At 34.1% G+C, this 25,911-nt stretch overlaps 1 protein-coding gene across 1 annotated transcript in view; it reads right to left on the reverse strand.

The window, feature by feature from the left end:
• Positions 1-6,894: 6,894 nt before the first annotated feature.
• eEF2 (eukaryotic translation elongation factor 2) overlaps positions 6,895-25,911 on the reverse strand; it is a 79,307-nt gene continuing 60,290 nt past the window's right edge. Inside the window, exons 8-14 of the mRNA XM_090392009.1 lie at positions 25,153-25,348; positions 21,275-21,533; positions 20,878-21,129; positions 17,290-17,499; positions 16,583-16,765; positions 16,219-16,351; positions 6,895-7,190 (exon numbers count right to left, since the gene is read on the reverse strand). Of these exons, the coding sequence (XP_090248135.1) occupies positions 6,997-7,190; positions 16,219-16,351; positions 16,583-16,765; positions 17,290-17,499; positions 20,878-21,129; positions 21,275-21,533; positions 25,153-25,348 (1,427 nt within the window). The 3' untranslated portion in view covers positions 6,895-6,996. The remainder of the gene's footprint in view (positions 7,191-16,218; positions 16,352-16,582; positions 16,766-17,289; positions 17,500-20,877; positions 21,130-21,274; positions 21,534-25,152; positions 25,349-25,911) is intronic.

Genomic DNA, 25,911 nt, shown 5'->3' on the forward strand with positions numbered 1-25,911 from the left:
CTAAAGTTTGAAGCTGACTAGTTAGACTTCCTGGAATTACAGCTAAACGAATTGTCAATTCCTTGAGTTTATTTGTAACATCGTCGTTCTGTGAGAACGAAACTAATCCCATACTAGCATGGCAGGCTTCAACATTCCACTAGGCCGCCTTGATCAAATTTTATCTATCCGTGACTTCATTCCTCCTCCGTCCATCCAGCTTTTGCGTGAACATTTACAAACACTCCTTTAAGCAGTTTTTCTTTGGGTAGAGTCTTCCTTTTAAAAATCAATAATGGCGGCAATTTTGTCCCCCATCAGCACAGCAGGATAAAACAATCATACGTATCAAGGATTTAGGCCTAGCATGGCCTGTTCCGGCATTAGAAGTCATCGTTGAATCTCTTAAGAGGGCGTCCTGTTTTTCTTTTTCCTAATGGTTTGTACTTTAAGGCTTGTTTTGGTAAGCTTTCTGTTTTCATTCTTTGAACGTGTTCCATCCATTTATGTTTATATTTTTTAATTTTTTCTATTACTGATTCTTGGTTTAATTCTTTCGTGATCAAATAGGGTATACTTTGCAGTTTTTCTCATAAACTTCATTTCTGCTGTTGTTAATCTTTGTCTTTTGGTTTTTGTTTTATTGTCCAGATTTCGCTTCCATACATTAAGACCGGTAAGGCTAATGTATTGTATACTTTTATACTTTTAGCCTGGTTTGTTTTTGAACTAGGTTTGGTTTAAATATATAGTTAATTACACATGTTAGTTTTAAATATTTTGCAATTTTTACGTTTATATCTTTTTCATTTTCATGTGTGATCATGCATCCTATACATCCTAGGTAGTTAAATGAACTCATCTGTTCTAAGATCTTGTTATCTATTACTATTTTAGTTCTTGCTGGATCTTGTCCTTTAAAGGCCATAGTTTTTGATTTTTCCGTTGATATTATCATACCATAATCTTTCGATATCTCATTTAGATTTAAAATAGTTTCTGTAATTTATCTTCAGAATTTGTAATTATTATTTGGTCGTCTGCAAAGAGGAGAGTGTTTAAGTTAACTGTAGGTGAAAGTTTAATTCCTTGATGTAAATTTTTACTCCATTTTATTATTATTTCGTTTAAGTAGATATTAAACAGAGTTGCTGAGAGGGGACATTCCTGTCGGACCCCTTGGTTTATCTCTCTTGTATATGAGAGCTCGTGATTTAATCTTATTTGTATTTGATTATTTTCATATATACTTGATAGCTTTTGGGATATTATTTGGTATTTGTCTTTCTTTTAATATGTTAAATAATATGTTTCTTTTGACTTTGTCAAATGCTTTTTCAAGGTCAATAAATGCAATATGTGTTTCTAAATTATATTCTCTTCTTTTCACTATTATTAATATTAGGCAAAAGGCTGGGTCTATACATGATTGTACTTTTCTAAATCCATTCTGTACTTTTAAAATAAAGTTTTCGGAATATTTCATTAGTTTGCTATTTAAAATTCTGCTATATATTTTGTAACAGGAATTTAGTATACTGATACCTCTAATAGTTTTTAGGGTCATCTCTATTACCTTTTTTAAAGATAGGAATCACAATTTCTTTTTTCCATTCTATTGGGGGGATACCAGTTGAGTGAATTTTATTTAAAAATAAAAACGATGTCTTTCTTTGAATCTTGTGTGTGATCATACATCTTGTTAATAAATAAAACAACTATGTAGTCAGTTTTTTCGTGTCCCGAAAAAAACTCACTACATGGTTGTTTTAGTGCCCTTGGAATCTAGTTTTATTTGAGGGCACATCAAGTCAGCGGAACTTCGTCCATGATTCCTATTTGCGCAAGTTCAAAATTTTCTCGTTTCCTTGCGTTAATGACGAATCGATGAAATTCAATCATTTTTTCTTCATATTCAGCTGGCATCTTTTTTTTTTTTTATTTAATATTTTTTATTTTAGTCCGCATACATTGCTGGTTTCTCTTCATGAATCTTGAACACCGTGATGTTGATCCAGTAAAGTTGGCGATCCCTCTGTTAGTGGCTATCGCTTGTTGAATAATCATTTTTGTAGACACTGAAAGTCCTGCTTTTCTGTGGTCTTAAAATCCAAGTATTCAGTTCTGCCCATTTTGCAGTTCCACTTCATAGGTTATGTTTATTCAGTTCTGCCCATTTTGCAGTTCCACTTCATAGGTTATGTTTATTCAGTTCTGCCCATTTTGCAGTTCCACTTCATAGGTTATGTTTACTGTGAGTTGCTTTTTTTAAATTCTCTTCCTGATTCTGCCAAGTTCTTATCATTTTCTCAGTTGGGGTTGGTCCGAAATGCCTCTCTGCAGCCCTGTTTCCATGTTCTTTGGAAACAATTGCATACAATCACACGTAGCTTGTATGCAATATTGCCGATGTTTTTCAGCCAAGAAATTTAGAGAAAATTAACGGCAGAAATTTATCACCGTTCACAACTGCGACAACAATTGGAAAGTTTAAACCAGGGGTCGTCAAAGTTATTTGCCCGTCGACCCCTTCAAGTTTCTCGACCCCCTATATTTTACTATTACGTAGTTATGATAGGACAAGCAAAAAAAAAAGACGCTTATGTGAGATTTTAGATTGTTTATTTTATAGTAAGTGTTTATTGTATGTATAATATAGTATATATTATATTACTACTATTACTATCACTGGTATTACTAGTGATATTAATAAACTACTGGTATTACTACCAGCGCTGCTCAGCTCTTCAACATAGAGGTTTAGTTCGTGAATGAATAACGATTGAATTATATGTATGTTGATGAATTTTAGAACATTAACGCTCACTTGTATGTCGATGCCCAAAAATGAGACTGGGATCGAATACTTGTACCAGTAAATAAGAACCACGCACGTGTTGCAATCTCGCTCCCACTGCGCCGGCCGGCAGGAATCACCGACATACGTTTATTGGTAAATTACGTCATTTTGGGCTACTTGATTGGCCTCAGTAACTATTTTCATTACCTTACTCCATCTTACATGTCCATGAATAAGACCTGTAAGATGGAGGTACTGATTCCACGATTCATTCTCAATTCCGTTGTCATTACCTCCACGTCTTTGTCATGGAAGTAATCCAAGTTAACCGAATTAAATATTACCCATACAATGATGTCTTATATTTTTCTGTCGACCACTGGTTTAAACGAACAGGACACAGCTGTGATCGTCGATGACAGCGCATGCCCATCCACTGAACTCTACATCAGTGTTTCTGTAAGTGTGGTATGCGTACCCCGGGAGTAGTAAAAAGTCTTCAGAGGGGTTCGTTGCAATTTTCGGCTATGCATCATTAACGCACAGAATATAAAATTCAATATCGTAAAACGTTCCTATTGTATCACTCAATAAGGTACAGAGACATCTGCAGGCTGTGCAATATGTTTAACGAACAGTGCAATTAGAGACAACCGGCACTAACTAATGAATCGCATGTCCTCCTCCCACAGAAAATGCTGTGACTCAAGGTGGACAAAACCATATGCTGCCGGTTGTTTTAGTGAACGTGTTAAAACGAAGAAATTTTATATATATATATATATTGAATGCGTTTCAGAAATTATATAAGGAATTTGATTGAAGAGAATTAGCCTTTCAACTCGTCGGCTTGTCTTTGTCATTTACTAGCAGGATCTTTTAATATCGCACCAATCATATGAACGCGGATGTCCGAAGTTTGAGAAACAATGCTATCACACACAGCGCAAGGAAGCAATAAAAAATTTGCGTAACTCGGAACAGAGAAAATTTCCAGAAATAAAAATAAAAAACTGAGTATCGACGTATAAGACGCACGCTGTTTTTCAGACCTATTTTGAAAGAAAAAAGTGCGTCTTATACACGCCAGCAAATACGGTAATTACTTCATACTTCAAGGATATCTTTTTCTCCTGTTTTCATGTCGCCTTTATCATCTCTAACTCCTTTTACAGTACTTTCCTTCATTTTGTTGAAGAAAATACTTTTCTTCAACAACCACTAGAATATCTTACCACCTTCTTGATATTTATTTTCTATGTTCTTGGCAAAATCCTCCCATTACTTTTATTTAGCTAGTTTTAGTTTAGCTTTCTTATATTTGTCTCTGTATTCTCGTAGAGCACAAGCTGACTTATTTGCAAGAAACCTTTGATATGCTTTCTTCTTTTCCTTCACTGCCACTTTAACTTGTGTCCACCATGGAGTTCTTTTTCTATCCTTGCAAACCTCACCACATGCCCCTCTGGCTGAATCAATCAGTTTTCTTCAAGGCTTGCCACTGAATCTCCAAGGTTTGGTTCCTGTTCTCAAACTCTTTCATTTTTTCTTCAACAATCTTTGTGTATTTTAGTCAGTTTACATCTGAGAGCTGCTCAACTTTTATTTGCTTTAAAACTTTCTTGCATGTTATTATTCTTTTCAATATGTATGAAATTCAATTTTATCCTGCTTGACTAAATAGTGATCACTTCCATTTCAAATCCTCTGTATGCTCTAGTGTCCTGCACCAGTGGGAAAAAAAAAAAAAAATCAACTATAACACACACTTTTCTCATTCCATGTCTCTTCTCCATGTGAATTTGTGCACAATTTTATGTCGGAACATGGTGGTAGTAATAATTAGTCCATGTCCTAAGCAGAAATCCAACAGGTATTTGCCATTATTAGGTTTGCTCTTTTCTCCAAATTTTTCTGAAATATTTGGATGCCTGACAATTATTTCCTACTCGGACCAACTTTCGTTTTTCATTGCGTCAGTTGCTTTCTCTAAAGCAGCGTTTCCCAACCTGTAGTCGCGAGTAATTCAAAGGATAGTCCACGGGATAGTTTATTTTCATTAAACTTTAGTATGGTCTCCAGGGCCAGCCAGCTGTTGCTCACACCTGGGCTAATTGATATGTTCATATTCTTCCAAATATCTCCATTTATAAGTATTGCATTGTCATAAATGACACATTTAGTGTTGTAAAGTTGCAATTCATTACTTCATCTTTATACGTAAACTATAAAAAATTTCCATTTTTGATTTTATGTTGGCCATGGTGAATTAACATTCGCTACAGGGGGGTGGGGGGGTCTGCGACCTAAAAATTTGGGAAACGCTGGTCCTAAAGCATAAAAAAAATTGCTCCACTTCTACCTTAGTAGAACCTTCTGTGGGGCCATAGGCACAAATAAGTGTCATTGTCCAATTCCCCATTCTCATATTTACCCACATCACTTGTCTGCTATTCAAGATTCGCCTTGTATACTATGGCTACTCCTTTTCCTTCATTGCCTGAATATAGCATTTTGTAATAATTGCTCAGAAAGATCTCACCAGTTCGTCTTTTTTGTTTCAGTCACCCCTATTATGTCGATCTGGTACTTATCTAATTCTTCAGCTAGCTCCATTTCTTTGCAATTCAGGCTTATGTTGATAGTACCACTTTTACTCTGGTTATGTTGAGTTGTGGTGTGCTTTCAGATTTGTCCCAGTAGCTGATTTTTCACCCTGGCAAAAACAACGGGGGCTTGTTTAACTGGGCGATGCCCCAGCCAGCATGAAATGTTGTACCATCATTTTGTATATTGGTTTAACCAATAAGAATACAATTTGATCGGCTAAATCCCAAATTGCCAGCCCATCCTCGTTTGTTCAGTATCCAGGGATACCCAACAGAGTGCACGAGGTGAAGATTGGACATTAGGTCAGAAGCCCTGGTCGGTTCTCCGCATTCCTTTAAAGGCTATGTGGAGGTCTTCTCTCAGTTATACAGCATTGACCCTTAAGCACTCCAACAATGTAATTTGAGAACTCAAATGACACTTCATGATGAAAAACATTCCCTCCAACAGATGATGTTGCATGCATGCAAAACATTTATTGCAACACTAAACACATTAATCCTAACATGATCTTTCAAATTTTCAGTTCCAGAAAATATGTATAATAGCCATTTATAATGCAGGCATTGGATATAGAAAGAACAAAGAATATAACTTGAAATTAGTATCAATTTGAGATTTGATAGACTTCATAAATGCTAATTTTATTACAGATAAAAAAAAAAAAAATGCAATGAGCTTTGTGAGAATGCAATTGCCCAATGCTGAAGCAGCATTCATATGCTAAATCTAGTTCCTGCAGATGGACTGTACATGTGCAGGCACCACCCAATGTGAATTTTTTTTTTTTTAATTACTTTCTTGGTCAGTTATGAGAGAGCCATCATGCAAAATTCGAGTTACAAGAGAAATTTAAGTCTTAATCCCCTAAAATATAGTTTGATCGGGTGTAATGCTTGTACTGTTTAGCGAATTAATTTTTTTTTAAAATTTAAATTAAATGCATCAACATCCCATTATAATAAAATAAGTTGATGTTCTAAACCATTTGTACATCTAAGAAAATGAAACTCGTTTTCTATTTTGTCTCGTCTTTTGGAACACTTTATACTGAAGATAATTTGACTATTAACAGATAATTATTTTTGTTTTTGACTTCAGTAGCATTATCGTGAAAATCACTTACTGTACACACTACATCCCACTTAAAACTGATATGAAGTGAGGATTATGTAACAATACTTACATGCCACTGGAAAGTTGTTAATGCAAGAATGAATTTAAAAAGTTTAGGGTCACAAATACATAGAAGCATAACTACTTTACTTTCATTTGCTTTCCATTATTGTTGCAGAAAACATGGCAGGTAAAATTAAGACAAGACAGTAGAATGACAAAACTTCCAAAAATTAAAAACTTCCTATGGAGTATATAATCTGACCAGATCTTTCAATTTCAACATTATACATTAAACTTATTTCCACGTGTGCTATAGTCAGATCATGACTGCAGTAGCTGAAAATCTTTACCGATGATTCATTCTGATAAACTGACACCACACGATATTTCACGGCCATTTGATTTTTTTTTTAATTTTATCTAGTTCAACTTACAGTTATACAATAGGAAAGTCCAAGAATTTTTTTATGGACTATGATTCATGCAACTTATAATTTGTCCAAATATTGATCAAGATCGGGTAAAGCTTCCTTCAGGCCTTTGCGTTTACGTGTTTTCATTACAACTTCATGAGGACGAGACTTGCCATCAAGTGGGTCTCCAGGAAGAACTTGCCAGTGATCAAATACACACTGAGGGAATGCTTGACCACCAGTATTGGAACGCAGATCAGCAGTGAAACCTAAGGAAAAAAATTAAATAAAATGAAAAATAAGAAAATTGTCATTAACTGCAGACAAATTTTTTAAATGCAGTGATATCTTAGCAGACGAACATTCACAGATTTCACTATGTGCTATAACAAAAGCTTAGATCTATCATTATCAAATTTCTGCCGTGTATCCTCAAGGGATGTACAGAATATGATAGTACCACATGAAAGAATTACACCATTACAAACTGCCTATCTACAATTTTCCTCCAAATCAATCTGTTACCTGTCAAGACTCCAACATTATCATATCTTATATTTCTATCATCTAAGACTTTGTACCGTATCAATCCACTTATATCTTAGTCTTCCTTTGGGTCCTTTTCCTGCCAACCTAGTAGTGAACACTTGTTTTGGTAATCTTTCCTCTACCATTCTGTTTAAGTGACCAATACCACCTGAGATTAGCTTTGCTAATGCATTCCTGGATGCTGACAATGTCAAGTTCTTTCCTAATATCCTCGTTTTTAATATGATATTGCTACTGCCATCTGTTCACGCCTATAATCTTTCTCAGGACTCTCATATCTGCAGTCATTGGTCAAGTGTGTTACTTCTGATTCAGCTCTCAGATGCATAGTTAAAACTGGTGTTTGAATACTCTTGTATACAGCTAATTCCTCTTATTCCACATGAATTTATTCAATCGACTTCCTACCATAGTAGCTTTGTTGATTCGGTTGTTTATATCCATTTTTAATTTACCATCTTCACTAAAAATCGTACCTAAGAAGGTGAAACGTTTCACTTGTTCCAAAGGTTCTCTGTTCAGAACGCAGCTAACATTTTCAACGATTATGAACATCGTCTGCATAAAGCAAAGAGCTGACATTAACATTTCCAATTCTGATATCACGTTTAATACCACTTTCCTTCATAATGTGATCCATATACATAATGAATAACAGAGGGGATAATGTACATCCTTGTCTCACACCAGATTTAACATTAAGCCATCTTCCTGTACTTCAATTCTAACTGCTGACTTACAAACAAATAAAGACTAAGTATTGCTTGATATAATGCCCCATTGATACCATATAACTGTAACGTATTGAATAGCTTCTCTCTTGGTCATATGCCTTTTCTAAATCGACAAAACTTGAATACAGATCTTTGTTATATTCCCATGCTTTCTCGGCTATTTGTTGTAAAGTGAAGATTTGAAACTGACAACCTCTATTTGGCCCGAATCCAGCTTGTTCTTCGCCCAGCTTTTCTTCCACAGTTCTTCTCAACCATTTCTCAAGTATACTTGCATAGATCTTGCCAAGAACACTCAGTAGGGAGATACCTCTGTAATTCTCACATTCAGTTTTATTTCCCTTTTTATATATGAGTACTATGAGAGTTCTACTCCAATCATTGGGAATTTGTCCCTCTGTCCAGGCTTTCTGAACTATGCAGTGCAGCCACTGTAAGACTTTTATACCAACATACTTGTTGGTATAAAAGCCTTGCAGTGCACGCCCGAAACTAGCTAACTTGGCTATGTCTGAGAAAGATACTCAAGCTTCTCACGTCTGCTACGGGGATCGAACCCAGGACACTCCTTTCCCAGGCATATGGTTGCAAAGTGCATAGCCACGTGGCTAACCGTGCAGGTATAAAATATTAAACACTAAAATCTACACTAATATGATTATTGAATTACTTAAGGAAGTAATTCAATTCTTAAGAATTGAATTACTTATATGGATCACATTATAAAGGAATGTGGTATTAAACCTGATATCAAAATTGGAGATGTTAATGTCAGCTCTTTGCTTTATGCAGATGATGTTATACTTCTAAATAAATCCGCTACAAATCTGCAAGATTCTCTGACTAAATTGAATAGCTGTTGTAATAGATATGGTATGAAGGTCAGCAATAAAAAGACAAAGACAATGAAAATAGGCAGAATCATTGAAAATGTCAACTGTGTTGTGAATGGAGAACCTGTGGAACAAGTAAAACATTTCAGCTACTTAGGCACAATTTTTACTGAAGAACTAAATATAGAAATAGACAACAGAATCAGCAAAGCTGGTATCGTGGGAAGTCAATTGAATAAATTCATATGGAATAAGAAAGAAATTAGTCGGAACACTAAATTAGCTGTATACAAGACTGTGTTCAAACCAATTTTAACTTATGGACCTGAGAGCTGGGTCAGAAGTAAAACACTTGACCAAAGACTAGAGACCGCAGATATGAGAGTCCCGAACAGATGGCATCAATGGCAATATCATATTAAAAATGAGGATATTAGGAAAGAACTTGACATTGTCAGCATCCAGGAATGCGTTAGCAGAGCTAATCTCAGATGGTATGGTCACTTAAATAGAATGGGAGAGGAAAGATTAGCAAAACAAGTGTTCTCTGCCAGGTTGGCAGGAAAACGACCCAGAGGAAGACCAAGATATAGGTGGATTGGTACGGTACAAAGTGCCTTAGACGATAGAAATATAAGATCTGATAATGTTGGAGTCTTGACAAGTAACAGACTGATTTGGAGGAAAATTGTAGATAGGAAGTTAGTAATGATGTAATTTTTTCATGTAGTACTGTCATATCCTGTACACCCCTTGAGGGTACATGGCAGGAATTTGATGATGATGAACTATTGCTGTTGTGTTTCAAGCCAGGAAAGATACAAATATCAGAGAAAGTAAACTGAGATCCATCTTTGCAACAATCAATTGTATTTTGGTTGCAAAGACCAGGTTTCTGTCAACCCACTTGAAAGATGGTATGGAGAATGCTGTTTAATCAACTAGCTGTAAAAAGATATTCATTGATATTCAATCCTTCATTGATGGAGATGCTTACAAATCTATCCACATAATTATGAAGTGATCAACCAGATAAAACTAGATATCTAGCTTTCTACATCTAGATTAACACGTTCGCTGCTACGTTCCTCAGGCATAGTTTGTTCCTACACACCAAGCCCTTTTTACGTCTTCAAGGTCACTTTGAGTAATCTCGTAGCCAGCTTATCAGACAGAATTTTGTTTCAAACGCCAACTATGAGTAATCTCGTATTGATGAGTCAATGGTGTTGTGGCACGATAGACTGGCGTTCTGGCAATACATACAAAACAAAAAAATGGTGTGAAATTCTATGAACTATGCGAATCGAATGGATTGGTGGTAAAAATAAAAATTTGTACAGGAAAATCAGAATCCTCTGTAGTGAAAATGGGTCACACATATGATATTGTATTCCACTTGATGGAAGAATATTTAGGCAGGGGTTATGTATTGCATATGGACAATTTTTATAATTCTGTAGCTCTGACGGACTCGCGTACCGACAGAAAATTGTGTGTGTGGAACGCTGATAAATAATAAGAAACACAATCCACCAGATGTTATTCAGAAGAAACTAAAGAAAGGGGAATTTGTCTGGCAAAGAAGAGGTCCTGTTGTAGAAAGCAAATTGAAGGATAAAAGGGAAGTTCTTTCCATTTCAAATATGCATAAATTTGAAATGTTTGAAACGCAAAATCGGAATGCTAAATTTCAATTAAAACCAAACATCATTAGGGATTATAATTTGGGGATGTCAGGCACTGATCTTTCTGATCAAATGCTTTCTTACTGTTCCACCTTATGAAAGACAATTAGATGGCTTAAGAAATTGGCAATACGCATTTTTGAGGTATACATTCAAAATGTGCATAAATTTATAACATGATTACTGGAAATGCAATGACTGCGTTAAAATTTAGAGATCAATTTATCTCAGTTTTTGTTGGAATGGATGAGCTTACAGCATCAGAGAATATCAGGATTTTCATTATTTGGAAATTTTTTTCTCTTACCACCAAGAGAAAAAAAAGAATCGCCTGACAAAGCCATGTCGTGTGTGTACACGAAACAAACGAACATGCGAAGCACATTATTATTGTCCTGTTTGCCAGGAAAAACCATTGTGCGTGAAAAATTGAATGTTGTACCATTCTTAATTTGAATAATTTTTTTTATTTATTTTATTGATTGGTTTTTATTTTTACTGATTTACAAATTACGTGTTATACTACGGATTAACTCGTGCTTGGCATAGGAGGTTGGTAATCGACATATGAGTATATTCATAGTTGGCTTCTGAGGAACATATATAATATACAATATTTTAGTTGAAATTATTTCCCATCTACCAAGGCCCACAGACGTGCTATCTGCTTTATTCAGAATTCAAGGGTCCAAATTAAGGTAAATATATTAAGGGTTACCTCGTGTTTGACATAGTAGGTCCCTAAATCGACATACGAGTATACTCATAGTTGGCAGCGAACGTGTTAAAAGACAAATTTACAGATCAGTCAAAAAATCTTTTATGGTATATGTTCGATGATAGGCTAACAGATTTGCTATTAATCCAGTGACAGAAACCATACTGTTGGCAAGCATGAGAACAAAGGTGATGGCAACAAGAAGAAAATCTTGCTTCCATTTACTGGGATAGATATCAGCTGAATCATAAATGTGGAAACAGAACAAATGCAGTTATACAGCAAAATTAGTGTAACTGGGGAAATACTGTCAAGATCTGACAAATTCTTGGTTTGCAACATTTAGAGCTCGTCTATTTTATTTCATAGGTATTGCATCGAGTAATAATAAACTTCAAAAGCCAACGGGAGGAATATATGAAAAAGATAGTCCAGCAAATGCAATGCTATAACACATGAAAATTATTCAATATTCATACCTTGGCACAGAATGAACTATATTCTTAACACTGGATAACAAATATAGATCAATTACACAAGCATTTTAAACCTGATATCCAACTCATTATGTTTCTATAATTTATAAATCCACTAAAAAATCCAAATTCAAATAAATATCAACAATAAAAAGATAAAACCTGAAAATAGGTAGAAATAGGAAAACTACTGGGGGTTACATTAAGGATCAAAGCTGTGATTATGTTTATGGCTTAATATGTGATTAGTAAATTGAACCAAAAGATTTTTTAAACTTTATAAATTAGTGTAGGAGTGTTTAAGGGTCAAATGGATAAACTGGTAGACCTTCCCATAGCTTTTTTTTTTAAGGAATATAAAAAACCAACAAGGCTTCTTAATTAATGTGCAATCCTCAGCTTTGTATTTTGCCTTGTTAGTAGATATCTATCCAAATAGCAAATGAACATGAACTGGCCATTTAGTTGGTATTTAGCCAACCAAATTGAATTCTTATTGGCTTAAACCAAAAATAAAATGGCAAGACAGAATCGCATGCCAGTTGTAGCAATGACTGGGCAAATAAAGTCCATGATATTTTCATGGACTTCATTTGGGGAAGCAGTGAAAATCAACTAACAAAATGAAACCCAACTCACTCACTCACCACCATCAACATAAAAGGCATCAATAGGAAAAGAAATGAAACTAGCAAAATTGGATGATTGCAATACCAACATTTTACCAGGTAAGTATTCAATACTAAATACAAGAATATCCTGTACTGACAGGTAATATCAAGTAGAGTGATCTTGGCAAATATCAGAATAGAGAACTGTACAATGAGACAAATGTCTATGTCCAATCCTAGTCCCACAGAAGGCTTTAATAAGAAAAAAGTGGAGGACAAGGCAGCTGACAAAAAGGAAAAGTTGCTTCTTACAGCTGTAGGAAATGGATACCAGACAGCAATATTTTGAAAAAAAAAAAAAAATTGAAGAGCAAAGTTAATAATAACAGTAATTACTCGCTGGATTTCTGTTCAGGACATGGACAGAAGAAATAAGAAAATGTCATTGGTGATATATCTTTATTATGGTCTAGGATAAAAGTACACAGGAGATTTTAAATAAAGAGAACTTAGTTTTAAACATGAAAAAATGAATATCACAATGAAAAGGAACAGTCGAGTACATTTCAGGTGAAAAGTAGACTCAAATATACAAACATTGAAGAAAAAATTTGTTTGAAAACAAGAACTGAATATTGGAGTTTCAATTGCAGGCCCTAAAGAAAAACACTAATCTGGCCAGGAATGTGGCAAGACTGCTACAATAGATAAATCAAAACACCATGGTGGACTCAGGAAGTCAAGAAACGTTGAAAAAATAACTAGCTAACAAGTCATGGGAAGAGTGGTAAGAACAAAATAAATCAGGAGGGTGACAAAATATTCTAGAGGTTATTAAATCAGAAATGAAGGAAAGTACTGCAAAAAGGAATCAGATTAATAAAGGTGGCATAAAACTGCCAAGAAAGATATTCTAGACGTCTGAAGTAATTATTGTGAAAGATTGCTAAATGAAACAAGAAGTCATAAAATACTCAAATGCTGTGGAAAGGCAGTAAGACAGAAAATCTGCAGAACAGTAACTTGAAACTGAGTTCAGGCCAAAGACAGGCTTGTCAGGATCAGATGTTAACATTTAGACATAACTAAGAAATCACAGGAATATGACCATGATCTGTATTTAAAATTTCGTAGATCTGGAAAAAGGCATATGGCAAGGAAAAGCTGCTTAAAACAAATACAATTATAAAGAGCAAGTCAGCAGTTAGAATTTGGGATACAGGATGATAAATCAGACATGAGAAGAGTACACAAGATTCATTGTCTATGTGAATCTCAGTTACAGGAAATCCTAACTAAATAACTGCTGTACTAAATTGGCATTTAAATCATCAATAAAAGACTGAGAACAACTAGGTTGTAAATAGGGAAAAGCTACAGAAGTAAAGCATCGAGTAAAAATGGTAGATTATATATGGAAATAGACAACAGAATTAGCAAATATGGTACAGTAAGAAGTCAATGAATAAATTTATATGGAATAAGGCAGAAATAAGTCAAAAACACTAAACTAGCTCGACTGAAGACTACAGATAAGTTCTGAGAAAAGGTGGCATCAATGGCAGAATATTAAAAATTAAGATACTAGGAAAGAATCTGGCAGTATTCATATGAAGTTCCATGTCAATGCGATTTGGTCTACTATGGGTTAACAGAAAGATCTGTTAACTTCCTCTGAGAACAAAAAATACATTAGCTATCATTATTATGGTAAGTTGAGACTGGCAGACCATGCTTTGGACTGCTCTTCTTCACACAGGATTAGAAGAAAACCAAAGTGCTATTTACAAATCGTTAAGGTCAGGAAGATTATTTTTTAGTAAGCCAAGGGAGATCTTAAGATAAACTCCTACATGGCCATATCTCATTAGGATGCAATCAAATGATAAATCAGCATAACTTTTTTGTGATATGTGAAAGTTTATGCTGATGATAATGTAACTAGCACAATTCTAATGATATTTCAGATCCAATATATTGCATGATTTAGCTAAACATGCTCATAAAAAGGCAGTAAGGGATTATGCTATGTACATAGTTTAAACATTTTGTAAGTTCAGATAGCTCCTGTCATGGCACACCAATATTATAACTCCTATGCCAAACATCCTTTTACAATTCATCTGCTGATGCACTGAAACTGCAATTCATCTTTCAGTTTACCCCAGTTTTGTGAAACAGCCTCCCAAAGGACTACAATCTTCAACTCTTTAAGAGAAATATCAACAGAATATTTTGCTCTTAATCCCAGTCCACACATAGGATTTCCTATAGTCTTGTGGCTTTCTTGTGTGTGTGCTGATATAAGAGGTATGGTCCACAGGTTAATTAAATTGAATTCTTTGGAAAACAATTCTCTAAATTCGAACTAACAATGAAACTACTTGTATAATGTTGCTGTCCCTTAACTTTTATTCCCAAACAAATCTGTTTAGACCTATTTAAGGAGACTGAGGGGGGAAAGTTCAATCTCCACCAGTAATCAAATAAAAAAATAACTAGCCCAAAATAACTGCTAATTATGAAATGGCATCCAGTGAAGAGATAGCTGACAAGTGCTGCCATCATGTGGTCCCTAATTCTTGGATAGTGTGAGTTCCACAGTCAATTTTCCAAGTTTCCAGGAGAAAAACCCTCTTGCACAAGTCAGAGGCTTAGAAAATATTCAAACCAAGGTCTTTCTTCGGATGGCCAAGTGCAGCAGAGCAAATGCCACTTCTGATCTACAGGCACTCTGTATAATGCCAAAGATTAAAAATTACCTACCACCTAAACTAAATACTTTTGAAACATTCATACATCAACAAGTCAAAATTCTAATGGGTACCTTAACCTAGAGTTAAGGTACAAGGTTCACTGTGAATTATTTGCCACAACGCAATATAACAGAGGAGTGTTCAGTGTAAATAAATGATTTTCTAATAAGCTTCAAGTTATTAGAAATCAGTCACCACAACTTTTCCATTAAAATATGGCAAGCTTCCTTTCAGACAAGTGCCATGTTTTGTAGTAAGGGTCACTACCCAGACAGGTTTCAACATTTTTAGTCTCATCAACAGGAGCTACACCTGTGGAGATAGTAAGAGCTAAAATGAATGCAAAGTCATTTTTCATATACAAAAAAAAAAAAAGGTATATGCTGTAATAATGAGGCAAGATGTTTTAGGAAGTCCCCTTCCCCGAGGCCATTTTTGTTCACACTTAAGGATAAAAATGGAATGTAATTTCTGATGAATATAATTTAAAGACTTTTCTCTTCACCATTCTGACATAGAGTACAGAGAAAACACTCAATGAATACTGGAAACAACGATCATAACTGGGAGCTGAATCATGGTAATTCTAGAGCTATGACTGCAAAACCTACGACTTTTGCAGTATGTGCAAGTGTGTGTAGACATTCTGGAAGTTCATAAATATACTGACTAGTTACCAATGATACTGTACAATCTTTCAGATAATGCAGCATTACTAGATTCATTTGATTTTTCTTTCAAATTAATTATTCCATTGGCTATGATATCCAGCACTAATTTCTGTAGAAAAATACTAAGTGGACTTATTAATTTTAAAATTATATTAAAATTTCGAATTAGATCAAGCTAACATTGCAAATTCTTACATATACTGCAAAACTTTAATTTATAAGAAATAATTATGTTACAAATTTTAAAATAAAACAGCATACCAAAGGATTCCATTACAGGTAAGTATGATTTAACAATGAACATCGGTGTGCCAGCAATTTGTCCTTCCTCTATTACATGGCCCCTTCTGCGGTTTAATACACCATAAATGCCTCCAACAGCACTCTCAGGACACTTTAAAGAAAAGAAAAATTCTATAACAATACATTTACACAACTTACTAAAATGTATATTCTGGAAGTATAGAAACAAGTAGCAACTTAATCCTAAAACTTCAAAAATAGGTGTCTAAAACTATAGTGACATCTGATAACATCAGAAGGCACCACTGTCATTACAATGAAGCTCACATATTTTTCATTTCTAGGTTAAAAAGAAACTCAAAATTTAAGAAGGACAACCCACCTGTGTTTCAACTAGATATACTGGTTCCAAAACACGTGGTTGTGCAGTAAGTACACAAGCATAGAGACACCTTCTAGCAGTTGGAATTATTTGGCCACCTCCTCTATGAATAGCATCAGCATGCAACGTGACATCATAAATATTAAACCGAACACCCCTCATGTTTTCTTCACATAAGACACTCTGAAATATTAACAAGATTTGTAAAATTTCTGCATTAATGATTTTATAAGGATGCAGAGTAGAACAAATTGTAAAAGAAAGACAAAATACAAAATAATCTTAAAAATAATGAGTAGAACAGCATAAATATAGTGCGACACCCCCTTCATCCAAATTAAAGCTAACATAACTGAAAAATTCATGGAATCCTTCACTGTTATATAGCAATGTAAAGCAACAATAAATACATTAAAAAGCGATTATTGCCATGCATATATGCAAGTTGATTCTGTCGTACAAACACACAAAAGGACAAACAGAACCAATAAATGACAGTTTAAACCAAACAATTCAAGATAATAAAAATTTAAATTAGGCATATCATCTGAATAGTGTACGAGGTCTGTGCGAAGACAAATACGAACACAGTAATGGAAACAATAATGAAGCTTTAAAATGAACTTAAAATTCACATAGTAGATAAAGCAAGTTACTTTTCTAAAATGAGACTGTACAAGGAAAAGCTTCATGTTAAAAATACTTACCTCCTTTGTTGCCCACTGAAAACCTGCTATCACACTATCCTTTATTTCATTTAGATATTGTACACCTTTGGTAACATCCACTAATAGGTTTGGTCCGGTACCTTCTGGACCAAAGCACCAGATTTTACGTGCTTCAGTTGCATCCCAATCATATGTGTCAGACAAGTAACGTGCACGTGCCTTAAAGTCATCCTTTGGATTAACTTTGCCCTACACAAAACAGTGAAATATTTAAAATCTTACAGTGAGAATATTTTTTTATATACAGATATTAGGACATTATGGAATATTGACAAGGATGTTCTCTAAGTCTGAGAATGCCCTATAAACATTAAATCACAGCCACTAAATATAAAAAAAAATGCTGCTGAAAGATTAATTTAATTCATTATAGTTCAAATCTTCAAATTTTATCAGTTTAGTTAAAAAAAAAAAAAAAATTTAGGTTGAATGATGCCATTTGACTAGAGATGCTCAAATATGGGTAAACTTCCAGTTCCTGCACATCATTCTGAAGGTGTCAGGTCAAATTCTGGATGATTGGACTCGTTCGTGGTATCCCCATATATATAATATACAGTGGTAAGCTATGGAAATTTTAACAAAGGGCTCGCATCGCCAAGCAAAAAAAGCCTAACTTAGCCCTTATAATACTTATATTGTGACTTTATAGAGCTACTGACAGATATAATTCCTATAGGATATCGATCATTAATGCTAGATCTTTTAAAAATTCTGAATTGAGAAGTCGGTTTAAAAAGCCCTTATATTTATTGTTGGATGCCAAATGTTTCCATAAAGCTGGGTAATTTCTCCACAAAGCAAGAGCCGTTCGTAAACTGCAAGCTGACCATCGTGGGCCAAACACACGGCCGATCTTTAAAATTCTGATACCAAGGTCTTTTGCAATCTTATTTAATTCTCGTTGATTTTTTGGTGATTGATGATAAAAAGCATATAATTTATCCATAAATATCTCAAAATGATTTATTTCTTTAATGTTTTTTTTTTAGTGAGTCGTTTAAACAAGAACAAGGGGCTCGCGCGAGCCCCTTATAACTCACCAGTGTGTGAGTGTGTAAAGGAAATAATGTCAAGATCAGAAGAACTTCCATATCAATTGTTTCAGGTAAGATTCAAGAGTACAAACAATGAGTCTTTGGAGGTGCCATGTAATAACAATAATACTCGAGAAGATGAGAAAACCCGGATCCAGGAAGAATAGTTTGTAAGGATATCTCAAACAATTCTGTAAATCTAGAAAATGCATGTGACAATGTGCCACAAGAATAGCTGTTCAAAATGCTACACAGAATGCCTGAGTTGTAAATCAAATTAAAATTGGAGGTGTGATCTAAAATAAGATGCACGCATATTCACTGCTATTCATCAGCACTGATAACAATGAAGGAAAGTTATATTAGGCTTGATATCAAACTGGAGAACTCTGCTTTTTACTTTATGCAGATGTTATATTCTTAAATCCACTATGCAGGAAACCTTAAGCAAAACATTTCTTCAGCTAATCTTGGAGGGTAGGCAATCAATTGAATATATTTATGAGAGAAATGTCAAAATATTGTATATAAGAATTCAAATGAATTTTAACTTATATCTAACCCAACTTTCAGTAATGTAACATTTCAAAGATGGAGACCATATACAGATCTGAGAAAATAAGATTCACTTGTGTTTAAAGGAAACGGATCTCATCCACAAAGGATGGAAGTTGGACAAGGTTGGCTGGTAAGTACTCATCTAGAGAGAACATCAAATGTTCTGCAAATATCAAGAATAACTGACCTTTTACAAACCTTTCTATGGCTTGTATCCTACACCGTTGAGATGGAAACAGTGAGATAATAGATATGACAGCAATCTTCCTTTGGAATGGACTGAATATAAGCTTGCCTCCAGTAATGTATGAATATAAAAGGGAAAGAGTATCATTAAAATCAGAATCCACTGATATTGAAGGATTCCCGATGGTTGTTCTTTGTACATTTGGAGGCAATCTGCTTTGGTTTTATAGAAAGAAGAATAATGCCAAGAAGCCAACTTAACCTTTATTTAATTTAAAGATAAGCTATACTGCAGGCCCAATATGAAGATGGAGTTTGTCTAGTCATTTGATATCTTAAATTTGAGTGCCTTCAAGATTTCTTCTGGAGAAATCATCGTCTCTTCAGCCTACTATGTGGAATGTAATTTAGCTTGTCTCTGTATATACAGGTATCATTTGCTCAATGCGGCCAAATTAATTGAGGCAATCCCTTGACAGACGCGACAAGTTTTGATTAACGCGCCTTTAACCCTACGGAGCTCGCAGCTAATGATAGATACATGCAAAATGTTTAATATAAATATTCTTACAAAATCCAGTGTATAGCTTGGAGGACATGAGTAGTTGTGCATTCATGTTACGAGTGATATTCCGCACTGTTTGTTGTTGCTGGCAGTTTGGTTTAACACGTTATGTAAAGGTTTGTGATATTTGACAGTAAATTGTATCTGAGAGATGCCACAATCAGTATGGTATGGCTTAGCTTTTTTTTTTTATTATTTTTTTTTTTTAATTCTTTGTTCAATAATTTCTAGATTGTAGCTGAAAATAAATAAACCATCATGTATTACTGAAATAAAGAGCCAAAGGCTTATTTATCATACATGTCCTAAGGAGATGTGCTTAACATTATGGAAAATACTAAGGAAAGTGATCTGGAGCTTACCCCACCTTTACTACAAATTGCTCATAAGGTTGCTTATACTTGCATCTGCAGAAACTTTTAGTTTCTATATTCAGTTATGAAATAATGTTGGATTCAATATCCACTTAATTTGTACCATCATGTATTATATTTGCAGTATTTTTTCTTTATGGTTTATTGCTTGTTTCCCGAGGTCTAGAGTCATTTTGCTTGCTATAGTAGAATTTATGTCGATAAGAAAAAAAAAACCTAAAACTGTTCAAATGACTCTTGATAACTTCTTTTGATAAAAAAAATTTGCATAAATAATGTAGGTACAAGTATTTATTAAACATTTACTTTGCATTCATTTTTTATCTTTCATAAAAGAGTACCATATAAAACTAATTATTAACACAGTAATCGATCATGGACGAATTGCAATTTTTACCATTGATTATTGGATTTGATTAAAGCAATTTTGATTTACGCGGTAACATCGAGGGATACCTGTATATGTGTATACTCCAGATGACCTTAATATGAAGGTCGAAACGTCAGGAAATTAAAATTATTTATAACTGTTTTGTTAATTTGTGTAAAATGAATGGGAGAAATCTTGATTCGAATTTTTATGAAGAGCTTTAACTGATTTTGCATAGGATGATAAATCAATATGGCATGACATTCAGTACAAGATAACCATATAATTCAAGCTTTCTTTCCTTTTCTGGAGAAGTATGCGACCATTTATGAAATTTAAGATATGCTTGACAGGAAATTGACTATTATAAAAGATTTATGTTAAATACTTTTATCTAGAATAATCAGCATTAAATTAACTGAACACTTACAAAATAGATCATAACAGAAATATATTATAACTACTTTATTGACTTACTTTATCAATATCTTCAGGAAGGCCATCAGGCATTGGCATGGCTTTCATGTACAAACGATTATGCTTATTTGGAGATTTAGACAAGCATGTAATACCAGATTCTTCTGAAACACTTTCACGATATGAGACAACAGGATCAGATTGTTTAATTGGAATGCAAGCATGGTCTTCTTCAAGATCTTTCAAGCAAATCTCAAGGTGGAGTTCTCCAGCACCTGCAACTATATGCTCGCCAGATTCTTCAATAATGCACTGGAAGGCAAATTTTCTCATTACTTATAAATTGAAGGTTTAAAGCTTTTAATACTACCCAAATAATTAAGAAACTGATTATTTTACAGAAGTAATATTTTACTGAGTAGGGGGGGGAAATGAATATCTAGAAAGATACACATACCTGAACCATGGGATCTGACTTTGCAAGGCGTTTAAGTCCTTCTACTAACTTAGGCAGATCTGAAGGATTCTGTGGTTCTACAGCAACTCTAACAACAGGACTCACAGAGAATTTCATCACTCTCATATTGTGAGCCTCCTTGAATGTAGAAATGGTACCAGTCTTCACTAAAAATTGGTCAACTCCTACAAGGCCACAAATATTGCCACAAGGTACATCTTCAATGGGTTCAACATAGCGACCCATCATTAAAACAGTCCTTTGATATAAGAAACAACAAAAAAAGTATTTCAAATTGGGAAGGAAGAAAATATTTAAATATGTTTACTCAAAATAAAAAATTCGTGATAATTAAAATATTTCAACAATAAAGATATAACTGGTAATATAAAATTTGAACTCCTTTATTAGTTTCCAATCATTGAAAGTATTAGTATAAATATTTCATTGTAGAATTCAATTTTTGTGTGCTGAAGATAAATTATTGCATGTGTATATATTTGTTTACATATCTGAACAGTTTTGTTTCAGAGCAACATCAAACTTCATTTTTAATGCATGCAGCAAAATACTAGTATCCTGACCAGGGTAGTTCATTTCTCAATTGCAAAATTTTACTGCTGCCAATAAGAAAAGGATTCCTTCATGCATGAAATTTTCACAATCAATGTTTTTTGATTGAGAAGAATTGGGTTCAAATCCTAAGTAGGAACCTGAAATTTTAAAAGGGCTTATTAATCAAAGGTGAATTGTTTTACTCTTGTAAAACACAAGATTAAGTATTTTGTATTAATTAGGTTTCCAAGGATCCAAGTTACATGGCTGTTACAGTTTCTGAGAGAAACCACCACTATGAGACTGGTTAACTCATCCACACATGAAAAGCTGATTAAGGTTCTTGGCATCTTAGATGAAATTTGAACCCAAGTCTTTCCCTCAAGGGCATTGTCAAACCAACTGAGTTAAGTAGGCTGCAGAATTAATATCGGTTAAATTCCAACAAAAAATGAAATGAGAATGTACTTCAAAGGATGTCTGAAAAACATTAAATATTCACCAAGACAAAAGTTACCGCTTGCCAAATTTTTGCAAAAAAAAAAAAAAAAAAAACCCTAGCCTGAGCCACAGAATAACATGCATATAAAATGAATCTAACACACCTAAAAATTTTGCAAAATACACTTGCAAATAGACAAAAGGTCACATCCTGCAGCTCTTATGACTATCAAAACCTCAACAGTATGGCTATATCAAATTGCCTCTCATATGGGAAACCCTCATTGGCAGACAGTTAGCCCAACAGCTAAGAACACCCAACTAAAGACAATAGATGGCATAATTATAAGACTTTAGGTCTTCCTGTATCTCTCCTGATTCCACCTTTTGTTACTGAAGTGTGCCTGAATGTATGTGTTTAATATCACTGTATTAATCCCTAATCATTATAGTAAATGGTGTTTCTCTTTTTTGGAATCAATTGAAAGAAAATGCATACACTAATGTTTAATTTGTAAGGCAACCCATCATTTGAGTCCTACAATTATTATAGTCACTCAAATTTGCAAGAATAACAGGAATAGTTTGTTAAGGTAAAACATGACTATGTTAATTCTATAATCAGTCATGCACTGCATGGGATTCTTTAGTAGCTTGGTAAAGAGAGAAAGTTCAGTATAAACAGTAAAGAGATGGCTTAAAAAAAATGTTTGAATTATGAAAAAGTTCCTTTAAAGCTTTCTTTCCCCCTCTTTTTTTTTAACGCAAACTTACTGATAAATCAAGCACAAAGTTCTTTGAATGAAATTACAAAACATCAAAGACATTTGTGTTTTTTATGTTTCATACAAATCAAAACATTTCCTATGAATATACAAGATTTGAGTAAATTTTATAGCCAGAAAGTATATAATAAGACATATCCAGATTTAAAACACAATAAGTAATTTAACCCACAAAGCTAAGGTAAGAAAGCTAAACACTGTACAAAACTAGCTAAACAAAAGTCATGGGGGGACTTTGGCAAGAAGATAACAAAATATTCTGGAAGTTGTTGAAGAAGCTTAGAAACAGAGGAAAGAGTGCTGTAAAAGGAGTTAGAGATGATAAAGATGACACGAAAACTGGAGAAAAAGATATCCTTGAAGTATGGAGTAATTACTTCTAAAAATTGCTAAATGAAACAAGCACTGATAGCACAGCGGTAAAAAACACTCAACAGGCATACATATCCATACTTGAAGTAGAAAAAGCCATTAAAGTCTTGAAATGTGGAAAAGCAGCAGGAGTAGATGATATTCGACCAGAAATGCTGAAGTATGGGGGTATAAAAGTCTTACAATGGCTGCACTGCATAGTTCAAAAAGGCCTGGACAGAGGAAGGAATTCCAGATGATTGGAATAGAGCTCTCATAGTACTCATACATAAAAAGGGAAATAAAACTGAATGTGAGAATAAGAGGTATTTCCCTACTCAGGGTTCCTGGCAAGATTTATGCCAGTATACTTGAGAAATGGTTGAGAAGTATTGTGGAAGAAAAGTTTGGCAAAGAACAAACTGGATTCAGGCAAAATAGAGGCTGTCAGGATCAGATCTTCGCTTAATGATAATTAGTTGAGAAATCGTGGGAATATAACAAAGATTTGTATTTAAGGTTTGTTGATCAGGTAAAGGCATATGACAAGGTACCAAGAGAGAAGCTATTAAATGCGCTACAGTTGTATGGTGTCAATATGAAATTATATCAAGCAATACTTAGTCTTTATTTGAGTTGTAAGTCAGTTAGAATTGAAGGAAGTACATGAAGATGGTTTTAATGTTAAATCTGGTGTGAGACAAGGATGTACATTATCACCCGTTATTCATTATCTATATGGATCGCATTATGAATGAAAGTGGTATTAAACATGATATCAGAATTGGAGATGTTAATGTCAGCTCTTTGCTTTATGCGGACGATGTTATACTTCTAAATAAATCCGCTACAAGTTTGCAAGATTCCCTGATTAAATTGAATAACTGTTGTAATAGATATGGTATAAAGTTCAGCAATAAAAAGACAAAGACAATGAAAATAGGCAGAATCATTGAAAATGTCAAATGTGTTGTGAATGGAGAACCTGTGGAACAAGTAAAACATTTCAGCTACTCAGGCACAATTTTTAGTGAAGATGGCAAATTAAATATAGAAAGAGACAACAGAATCAGCAAAGCTGGTATGGTGAGAAGTCAATTGAATAAATTCATATGGAATAAGAGAGAAATTAGTCGGAACACTAAATTAGCTGTATACAAGACAGTGTTCAAACCAGTTTTAACTTATGGATCTGAGAGCTGGGTCAGAAGTAAAAACACTTGACTAAAGACTAGACTGCAGATACGAGTCATGAGAAAGATGGCATCAATGGCAATATCATATTAAAAACAAAGATATTAGGAAATAACTTGACATTGTCAGCATCCAGGAATGCATTTACAGAGCTAATCTCAAGTGGTATGGTCACTTGAACAGAATGGGAAAGGAAAGATTAGCCAAACAAATGTTCTCTGCCAGGTTTGCAGGAAAAAGACCAAGAGATATGCGGAATGATACAGTAAAAAGTGCTTTAGAAGATAGAAATATAAGATCTGACAATCTTGTAGCTTTGACAGGTAACAGATTGATTTGGCAGAAAATTGTAGGTAGGAAGTTAATGATGATGTAAATTTTTCATGTATTACTATCATATCCTGTACACCCCTTGAGGGTAAATGTCAGGAATTTGATGATATATTCAAAAAGCACTTCAATTTTATGGAAATTTCCAGAAATTCTAATTTCAACTGGACAAAAACTTGTATTTAACCTTAAAATTTAACAAGCGCATGCACACATACATACCTCTGAATTGCTTTCTCTGCTAAATCTTCTTTCTTTCCAGGTGTATAATTAGGTCCCATAATTCTAACTTTCTGACCAGATGACACGGTTCCTGAGAAGACACGACCAAATGCATAAAACCTACCCTTATCTGATGTAGGTACCATTTTTGAGACATACATCATAAGGGGTCCATTATGGTCACAGTTCTTGATAGCTATGAAAAACAAAACGAAAGCATTTAGTTTTTTTCCTCTTTGAGAAAGTCATTCATACTAACTACATACAAAAAAAAAAAAATTACAGCTAATGCTATGAAAACCTAATATAGTTAAAATAGGGAATAGCACAAATAAATATACTTTCATGCATGGAAATTAAATCAACGTAATGTTATCCAAACAATTATTATAAAGCAAAGATGATATGTGCCTTGGATGTCATAAGCAGCTTTCAAGGTACATGCGATTTAAAACCCAATTTTTGAAGTAGTCTCAAAATCATAGGTTTAGGCATTCGCATGTAGTTCTCTCCATCTCCTGTGAAAATACCCTACACTTCGGAAGTGGTTTTTCTTCACGTTATTCTTCAATCTCCTCTCATCTCTTGATGTACTTATTACCCTTTGACTGATATGGCAGCGATTTTGAAAACTTATTAGAATACTGTTTCAATATTCTACTCACACTTGCTTAAGAATATTTCAATTCCTTAGCTATAAACTGATGAGTTTGGCCTTCTTTGTGTAGAGACACCATACAAAACTTCTTGGCTTCTAAT

Source organism: Typopeltis vanoorti, chromosome 4, assembly GCF_054136105.1.
Source record: "Typopeltis vanoorti isolate ZY-2024b chromosome 4, IOZ_Tvanoo_1.0, whole genome shotgun sequence".
NCBI classification, from domain to species: Eukaryota; Metazoa; Arthropoda; class Arachnida; order Uropygi; family Thelyphonidae; genus Typopeltis; species Typopeltis vanoorti.